Source organism: Merops nubicus, unplaced genomic scaffold (assembly GCF_000691845.1).
Source record: "Merops nubicus isolate BGI_N331 unplaced genomic scaffold, ASM69184v1 scaffold24184, whole genome shotgun sequence".
Lineage (NCBI taxonomy): Eukaryota > Metazoa > Chordata > Aves > Coraciiformes > Meropidae > Merops > Merops nubicus.
The window spans coordinates 91607-101399 of record NW_008603093.1 but is presented as its reverse complement, the minus strand read 5'-3'; the positions used below and the strand labels follow the sequence as shown (position 1 = coordinate 101399).

The following is a 9793-nucleotide window of genomic DNA, read 5'->3' as shown; positions in this document are numbered from 1 at the left end:
GGAGAGGGGTGACCTCACAGCTGAGTGTATATCGATGGCCTTCACAATGGGCCGGTCAAAATTGGCCAGGTTTTCGAAGGATTTGATCCTCTGTTTGACGGAGAAGGATGAGGTAGGTTCATGTGGCCAATCAGCTCATAGTAGTAGTAATTCCTTCTGAAGCCCCTCAGCTTATCAGCAGTGGGGCAGATGTCACTGGCTGAGGAGGACATTTCGTGGCCACTCAGGGTGCTTTTGGAGGTATACGCCTGCCCCTTCCCACCCTGGCCATTAGGCAGATTTGGATGGAGCATCTTTAACATTCCTGTTGCTGCCTGTGGGTATTTCTCCTCCGCAGCATGCACCTGGGAACCTTGTACACGGTGAACCTCTGCAACGTGGCAGTCCTCCCTCAAGTGACCTGATAAGTGGGCTGGCATTGAGTAAGTCCTCATCACAGGTTTTGACAAGCCATAGAGATTTCTGTCTCCAGTGGTGTCTGCTTTTGAGAAATACTGCATGGTCTCCATGTCCTCACTCAGCTGAGGCACTTCTGTGTTTGCCTCTTCGGTTTTCTCCAGTAATGGCAGATGCAAAAACGATGCTGGTGAGGAAGAAGTGGAGGAGGAGGAGGAAGAGGATGATGAGGAAGAAAGCTTCACCTCAATGAAAGTGCGCTGGATCTCCTGTTGAACTGAGGGGGCCCTCAACAAAGAACAGCCTCCAGCAGACGGTCCTACATTTTGCAGATCTAATTGCCTGAAGTCATCTGCGCTACAGATGCTCTTGATTGCGTTCAGGCCTGTTCCAGGGTTCTCAGTCCTTCCTTTCACATACTCAACTTTTGGTATGCCCTGAGGAGATGAACTGACATTGGACTGACCATTTCTGCCTCTGAAATCATCCACCTTATTACTCTTACCATGACACACTGCAGGCTGCACGGAAACTTGCTTTTCTTTTGGCTTTCCCCATGCCTGCTGCAGGTCTGTTAATTCCCCACAACCACATTTCATTTCACCACTCGCTGTTGGGCTGCCATTGCCATTCAGGAGAGGCAGAAGTAAATTTTCAGAAATGATCAGAGATGGTTTATTTTCTAGCTCTGACTTCAGAGTCCTTGAGGCTGCTGAAATGCTCTTGCCAGGATCTGGGTTTGTAGGTGAATTGCGGGGCAATGGTGTTTTCTTTCCCTGGAGTTTTGGGGACAGTTGTGGAGAAACAGAAGCCCTTTTCTGATCAGCCCCACTGACTTTGGTAGGATTAATGCCAGAAGAATCCGAATTTGTCTTTGCTTTGCTTTTGATGGTGAAGCCTTTTAGCTTTGGTCCTGCTTTGGCCTTCTGGTTATTTAAAAGAGTGTCCATTATACTTTTTTGTGCCATTCCCTTAGAATCCTGACAGGACTTTTTCTGTGAGGATGGACTGTGCGGTACTGCAGGTCCTTTGCAGTGATTTGTGCCTGAGCTTTGGACTTTTCCATTTGAAGTCCTTCCAGAAGTCACAGAGTTAATTTTCTCATTTTTCCCTGGCACATCATGAGTTGCATTAGCTTTTGGATCTTTAGATCTAGTAGGAAAGGGAGACCTTAGTGATATTGCTCTTGATGACAATGCAGTCACATTATTGCTGTCTGTTTTAGACAAGTTGGACAAACTGTTGGTTTCTTTCTTCACTAAGCAATAACTAACAGCAAGATTACAGTCACTTGCCACTGTTTCGCTTTCAGATTTGGATTTCTGCTCATTGTCGCATCCTTCTTTCTCAAGCAAGTTGTTCTCCAAGCCATTGACATTTCTAGCAGAGCAAAAGCTTGTCTTTTTGCAGTGCAGAGACCCTTTCTCTTCAGTGGATTCACAGCATTTCTTATGTCCGTTTCCCAAACCCACTTGTTCTTCTGTACTTAAGGCACCATTGTTACAGAGAGAGTAAACTTCAGGGATATTGACTGAATTCTTTAGGATGTCTTTTTCTGGCAGGAAAACTGAGGAAGGAGAACACAAGGATGCAGTGGACACATCTGAACACTGTGAGGAAAGTTGAGTGGGACCACCATGATCTTCCAAGCCTAGTTTGTTGATGCTTGTCTCCAGCAACCCACATGCTGCACAGCCCTCAGTTTGCAAATCTTTGCTGCCGTAAGGGTGCAGTGGGGACAGAGAAGATGAGCTTGTTGCAGATGTGAGATGCTGGTCCTGTGTGGGCTTTTCTGGCTGATTGTTCATGCAACAAATCTCAATTTGCTCTTCATCTGACTCTGTTACACTACAGCCTGCAGGGGTGTTAGCAGCAGCAGCAGCACATGGCCCCAGCAACACCTCATTAGTACTGTCAAAGACTTCTGTGACAGACTCCGAGTCCGAGTGAGAATCCTCTGCAGCCCCGTACATAGATTTTGGAAACAGGTCGCTTGCCTTGCCTTCCAGAGAGTTTGCTACAGGCAACTCATCCTCATTTAAACTGCTAAAGTTCCTAGAATAGTTATTTAAAGAGTTTTTATTCACAGTAAAAATCTTGCCTGTATTAATGGAGTCCAACACAGACAGCCCCAGAACCCCCTGTGCATTCACTCCACAATTCACAGCTTTTTCCAGCAGCTCCTCCTTGGCTGGCCGTGGCTCAGACCCGGGACAGCCTTCGTCAGTCCCACAGCAGCACATCGTAGTGTACTCATCTCGGAGGGGGCTTTCTGCTCGCGACGGGGTGCGGGAAGCCCTGCTCTCGGGGACACCCATTCGGCCGAGCAAGTCATCGATATCAGTGACGGGGATCGCGGCAGCGCAGTCCCCGGGGCGGCGGCTCTTCGTGGCACCTCTCTGCACGTCCTTGCTCGTGGCATCAGGTGGCGGTGTTGTTCTCTCCGCGCCGCCGTCGCCACCAGCACTCTGCAAACCTGCTCCTTCTCGCTTCCCAGCACTCGCTTCTTCGTCAGCTGCCAGAACACTGTTGACATCAGCCTGATTTTGACTGTCTACCCCAGGAGACAGGATGAGGTTTGTAAATCTGCTGACAGCTGCATCGTGATGAAAATAAATTTGAAAAAAAAAAAAAAAAAGAGAGAGAGAGAGAAGGAAAATCCTGTCATATATAGGAAGTGATACACAGAACTATGGGTTTTGTTACAAAAATAGACACCCACATAGTCAGACTACATGTTTTTGTTTTGCTCTGCACTCCTCCTTTCTGTAATGGTGCTTGCAACAACTCAAATTAATCACAACCCCGTGTATTTGACTAGCACACAGGAGGGAGCAATCCACTTATCCAAGGTGAGTTGTCATGATCTGTTTAAATCTCGAAGTTGAAACTTCAGCAGCCAAGCAGGCAGCTACTCCAGTGTCAGTGTGCAGGTAAGTCAGGCTGAGCAGTACGCTTCTCATTGCTTCTTTGATCAAAGATGTCTCCAACAGATTGCAGAAAGCACACAAAGCCCCCGCACAGCAAACAAAGGTGAACAGATAACAAGCTGTGCATAAATAACCTGACTCTGATCCCCTCGGCACTTCTGCAGGTGTTTAATGTGACATGCATGGGTGATGTTATATACACATTAAGCACATGGGCTTTACGGGATTTCTGGCCCAGACCTTTCCTTGCTTCTAGTACATGTTTAACCCGCTCCTGGGCATCACACTGAGCTCCCTGTCACTGCTGCACTCTGACACACTCCTGTTCACCTACTCCACCATCTCTCCAATTTTCAGCACTTCACCCTAAACATCTGCTTGCATCATTCTATACTGCTTCTGGGACACACATCCCCATTCAAGCTGCCAGTTAATACCAGATGAGGGCATGGAGAAGGAGTGGTGTATTCACAGAGCCAGCATCCTTTCCTGCTCATTCACCCATGCCAGCATACCTCTCTAATCCTTGCACAAACCTTTGGGATTATCCACACCACCTAACTCAGGTACCCAAGTTAAGAAGTGCAGACTCCTCCTGAAGATAACAAAAGGGAAGAGTTATTTGAAGCAGCCAGACTAGATTTGAAGTGCTGCCCTGCTTCACCATGCTGGAGCACACGCTGAAGAGACCCTCTTCTCTGCCCATGGGGCAGGGCAAGGGGAAGTGTAGAACAGAAGAGCTGCTTGATAAAAGGGATCCCAATATGTCCCTACCCCACTGCCATTACCTTGCAAAAGCCACAGCAACCTAAGGAGACAAGCACGGGATTGTGCCAAACCAGGAATTCCTTAAAGAACAACAGGAACTGAAGCATATGGAAGCACTTTAGGCTCCCAGGTATTAATATGTACATGAAGATCATAAGCTAGAAAGAAGCAAAATATTATGTTCTTCCTGAATTTGAAAAGTATGCTTCTCTTTTTCAAACGCTCTCTTCCACACCACGTAATTTGTACGGTCTGTGGGGATGCATATATTGCTGTAGCAGCATAAATCAGCCCTAAGCAGAAACTAAGGAGGTATAAAATATTTCAATTCAAAGTTGAGAACTGTTTATAAGAAACACACAAATAAACATTTTGATGATATTCCAGTTTTCTTGGGTTTTCTTTTCTATCTTTCTGCACATTAGCGAATTCTGACCCACAAAATGAAGGAAGGACGAAAGAATGGATTAAAGCAAAACAGAAAAGACAGAAAAGAGGCTTCTGTCACCGTATTGTCCATTAATAAATATATTACCTAAATGTCAGATTTAAGAGAGACAGATGTGATTATAAGGGATCAATATATATGTACTAAATAAGCACAGCAGTAAAAATGGGTTCTCAGGACAGGGTTGCTGCTGAGTTAGCTCCAGATCTTCATGGCTCAGACCTCTGCAAATGCTGGCAAGAGGGCAATGCTGTAAGTGGGAGCTTTGAGTGCTTCACACAGGAGTAGGATTGCTCCCCCCATCCTGGTGCTCAGGAGCACCCTGAAGCCTGCTTTGGTGATGAAGTGCTTTGCCTGGTTCACCAATACAGACACAGTGTACCCCCTGTTTTTAACCTGAATCCATGTGGGAAGCTGGGGCAGTAGAAGATCAGACCCATCTGATCCAAAGGGATTTTCTTCACTGGTACTCAGAATAAAAGATATGAAAGCAAATCTACTCTCTCACCTGCTGCTGGTTTCTGGATCTCCAGGGTTACGGATGTGGGAAGACACTGCATAAGCAAGCAGATTTCCTCGTACGTCATCTTGCTGACTGGGATACTGTTGATGGTGGTAATCTCATCTCCTACAGCCATCTTTCCCATTGATCCCTGATGAAATGACAGATTCAAGGAAATTATAAACATACATTCAGAAGCCCTGCCACAGGGGCAAAGATTGCAGCCGAAGCAATTAATGGCTTATGAGTAACATTTTCTGTTTCACACCACTGCAGAGCACAGGTACTACTGCTGGCAGTTTGCCAACATGTAAATAAAGACCAGACTGTGCTTTTGCCAGGAAAGGAATTAATGATCAGTCTTAAACAGGAAGGTCGAAACAGCTGCTGGTTTTGCTGCAAGATTAGTATCAGGATGGAGAGCATAACCCTCTTCATTTAAACGAACTGGGATGAATCAGCCCTAGATTCTTCAGGAGTGGAACACTGTCTACCATTTTGGCATGTCGTGTGTATGTTATATTCCTGGTCACAACCTCCCATTGGGCCAACATGACTCTCATAAACAACTAAATTGTACAGGGACTGAGTTCTTATGGTAAAAGCCTAAGTATGTTTCTAAACACTGCACAACGAGTCAGAGAAAAAGGCAAGAACAGTAGCCAAGTCCTCAGCTCTCACAGCACAATTCAAACTGCTACAACATATCCCCTCTTATCTCACTGGCCGCTAGCTAGATTAAGAATGCTACAGCAGCTTTGTACACCATCCACCCCTCCTTCTCTCTTCACGCACTTTTGCATCTAGGTCAGCAACACTCAGCAAGCAGCAAGTATCCACACTAGTATGTGCATGCATGAACTGCAGAAGAGCTGTACATTGCTGGCACTACCATGGCACTTGACAAACCTGGCGAGAACCTAATTTAGATTCCTTCTAAATCAGAACCATATCATTTAACAGCAGCTTCAGAACAATACGGGATGAGACATCTTGCCCAGCAGAGACAAAGATCTCCCTTGCACTTGCTCTCAACAGATCACTTGCTGCTTAATACTACCACTACTATTACCACTACTAATCCCCACAAAGTGAAAGTATATCACAAAAAGGCAACTCAAATTAAAAAAAAAATTACCATTTCTGCTGCTCCACCTGGCCGCAGCCCTGTGACAACAACCTTTAAAGGCATAGCCTGGATTTCCAAATCCAGGCCAAATGACTCATGCTCATTGCGAACCAGAGTGACTATTTCAACCTGGCCCTGCCTGGCCGCATCAGATGCTTCACACTTCTTGCTGTGAGGGAGTGTCCTTGCAACAGGCTTGTTATAGGAGCCATGCTCCTCCATCCTCTGTCTCTGAAGGCTTCGGCACTCGGTGCTCATCATGCTTTTCACTCTTGTGACTGCCCTGTGCTCAAGTTTTGGCGATCTTTTAGATTCAAGTTGTGCTTCCCGGAGCTCCTTCAAACTCAAGCTGCCAAGCCGAACTTCAGGCACACTTGAGTAATCGAATGCTATGATGGGGAAGAAAGGAGAGTCAATCTGCTCTAGTGTGCTGTCTGCAGACTCCGCAGAGTTGCTGAAGACAGGGGAAGACGTATCCGTGCCACTATATCTAGGTGACTCACTGTCCTGGCTCTCATCATCAATTTCTACAGATGAGGTTGTAATGACAATGCCAGTGTCCTCCTGACTCTTGGCCCTCTGGCTTCTTTGCAAGTGGGAACTCTCATCATCATCACTAACGTCACCATCATAGAAAACAACCCTCCTCTGTCGATGAAAGGGGCTGCGAGCAGATTTGGGGCTGTCACTGAGGATGCCAGGTCGGACAGACTCCACATGCTTGTTGTGAAGGCTGGACGATCTCCCACTTACTGGAGAAGCCAGACCATTTGCTTTTGCCATTGTTACTTCTCTAACAGCTAAAGGAAAAAAGAAAAAAAAAAGTTATACTTGAATGCATTTATAGATCATTGTTAATACTATGTATCTGACTGCAACAGAGTATGCATAGCTCTGTTTGCAGAGGAAGCTTAACTATTCCTCAAATAGCAAAAAGCGGTTTTGCCTTTTGTTTTTCATTCCCTCCCTCTAACGACAGTAAACAGCAAGAGGGACAGCCCTACAATTTATAGGTAATTCTCAAAATCAGTTCATGGCACATCTGGTTCTATTTTTAGTTTATTTCTAAATTATGATGATGACCTAAAGAAGAAAAGGATGCAAATTCACATGTGTTTTTTACTTTAAACAACGGAATTTCTTTCACATTTTGCTTAAATCTATGCTCAGGAGTGCCTGCATCAACTTACAGAGAGTGAAAAATGCTTTCCTGAGCAAAGACACAAGCACACGACAATTAGTTTCAAATTAAAGAATAATAAACCCAAGAACCCTTTCCACATTCCTCCTAGAAAGGAATCGATCCTATTTTGTAGAATGTTTTTGCTTTTTTTTAGTGTGTATTTTAAAATGTAAAAATGCTTTTATAAAATAATGAATTTCCAGAGAAAAATAAAGCAGAGACAAAGACACTACTTGAGAAGTATAAGAAAGGGAGAACAAATGTAATATCCTTTGAATCTGAGATCAAGTGCATGTCAGCAAGAAAATGTAGGATTCTTTTAATCAATTACTATGGGGAGAAAGACACATATGCAAAATACCTGATGTCAGATTGAACATTTGCTTGTTTTTACATATACGTGACATTTTGAAATTTTGTGTTTGAGCGAGCTATGAACATTTTTATTTAAATACAATCAATCAGATGATCATCAGTCATTTGTAAAAAAACCCTGCAGTGCTGTCAATCTAGTTTTGGCCAAACCAATCAAATAAAGTCATTTTCACATAATCAGAGCAGCAATTTGGACAAAATACCATGGAAACGGGCACTTATGTGCATTGTTGTAAACCTCCACCATTTCCCAGAATTTCATATGATTAGCACTGGCTTGCACTATGCTGCCTGGCATTTATTACCAGCACAGGGATCACTGTAGCATTACTGTAAAGCAAACCAGTGCTCAGTGACTCTCCCCCAACTAGTCGAATGACCAGATCCATTTCTGTTGCTTACTCAGGTTGCCAGGAAGAAGAGACCCATCATCCAACAAACTGTTTCTGTTCTTCTGACGGAGCTGCTCTTCGTTGCAGGAGCCAGTCAGAGCATCAGAACACGGGAGCTGGCTCAAACTGTCGTGGGAGAAGTACTGGGACAGCTCTGCCTCGGAGCTGACAGATCCCTGCTGAAAAGAAGTGAGCCTGGTGACCAGCGGTCATCAATGCGTAAAGCCCCTGTCTGCGTGCAGGCACCAGAATCTCCATTCACACTGCCGTGTTTATAAAAGAAGTCTAAAGCCTGTTTTTAAACTAGGGAATTTTTTAGTAAAGTTTTTTAGCCAAACTGTCAAACTTGGATGGCTGAAATGCTGCTCATCGACACATTTTTAGTATGTATAATAAATAAGAAAGGATTACAAATCTCACTACTTTGCAGGTGTGGTTCAGTGCCCAAGCAAGGGATGAAGCCATTCACTTGTGTCATTCCCTCCATGTACACCTTCTGTACTAAGAGAAGGAAAGAGCTTGTACCTCTGGACACAGCTTGCATGGCTTCTTTGGCTTTCCCAGGAAACCCAGAGACTTTTCCACTGCAATGGCTATATAGAGAGAAGAAGCACTCAGCCTACTGCCCACAGTCTCAGGTTTCTCCTCTTAAGTTTTTCTCTGCGTTCTACAGAGCTGGGGTGCCTTCAAAGTGGCAGCAGATGGGAGCTTTCTCTGCCATGCTCTGCACATTATTCCCAAAGACTACAAGCCACACAGACAAACAGGAGGTTGCTGCTGTCATGATTTAAATGTGTGACTTAGGAAACAAAGCCTTTTATGGAGCCCATGTCACAGGGAAGGAGCACAGAGGTTTGCTTTTGAAATCCTTGATCAAGTAAGAGCTTCAGTAAAAGCAAATTTTGAAGCAGACAAATTGCATCCAATTCTTTTACCCGGCTTGCTGGCTCCAGGAAGCGTTTCATAGTCCAGCTGAGGGGAGATGAGGTCTCTCCTTGTTTGGCCTTCACACTAGGAGATGGACTTTTTTGTACAGCTCCTGATAAACACAGTTTAGTTAGATGAAAAAAAAGTTGTGGACCATATACCCAAACAAGCTTCTCATCCACCTACTGAGCTAGGGGCTGCGTTTAATTCCACTTACTATCTGAATTGCTTTCCTAAAGCGAGGTTTATTTAACGTTTTGCAATCTCTTCTACAGATCAGGAGAAATGTTATCGCAGAGACACTTTACCCCAGCCAGGCCCAGGACAAAGCTATGAACAAGAGATGAGCAGAAGATTGTTTTCTTTACACACTAGAGCATGCTGATGACTAAGTGCAACCTTGAAAGACGAATTAGCAGCCACCAGCAAGATCTGCTTCAAAAAAAGTCTTAGCTGACACAAGTGGATAATTACATATCTAACATTTCTGTCTAAAATCACCTGACCAGTTACTGTGCTATTGCCAGGAGTTTGCTTTAATCTGTAAGATTTTAGGAAGTGCTAAGCCTGGAGTTCAAAGACATCAGACAAATGCCAGAGCACACATTTTGACACAATCCCAAAGATTAAAATGACTTAAAATATATAGTCCAGTATGCAATATCTGGACTTTTTCAAATGGACACAACAGTCATTTCTCCTTTTTTGTTCTGCCATCTACATGGGTAAGTGTACACAGATGG

General features: G+C 44.5%; 1 protein-coding gene across 1 annotated transcript in view; it reads right to left on the bottom strand.

The window, feature by feature from the left end:
• Positions 1-13: 13 nt before the first annotated feature.
• PDZD2 (PDZ domain containing 2) overlaps positions 14-9793 on the bottom strand; it is a gene marked incomplete at both ends in the record, with an annotated part of 52570 nt that continues 42790 nt past the window's right edge. Inside the window, 6 exon segments of the mRNA XM_008938542.1 lie at positions 14-131; positions 134-2992; positions 5051-5195; positions 6183-6973; positions 8143-8299; positions 9059-9162. Coding sequence (XP_008936790.1) covers positions 14-131; positions 134-2992; positions 5051-5195; positions 6183-6973; positions 8143-8299; positions 9059-9162 — 4174 coding nt within the window.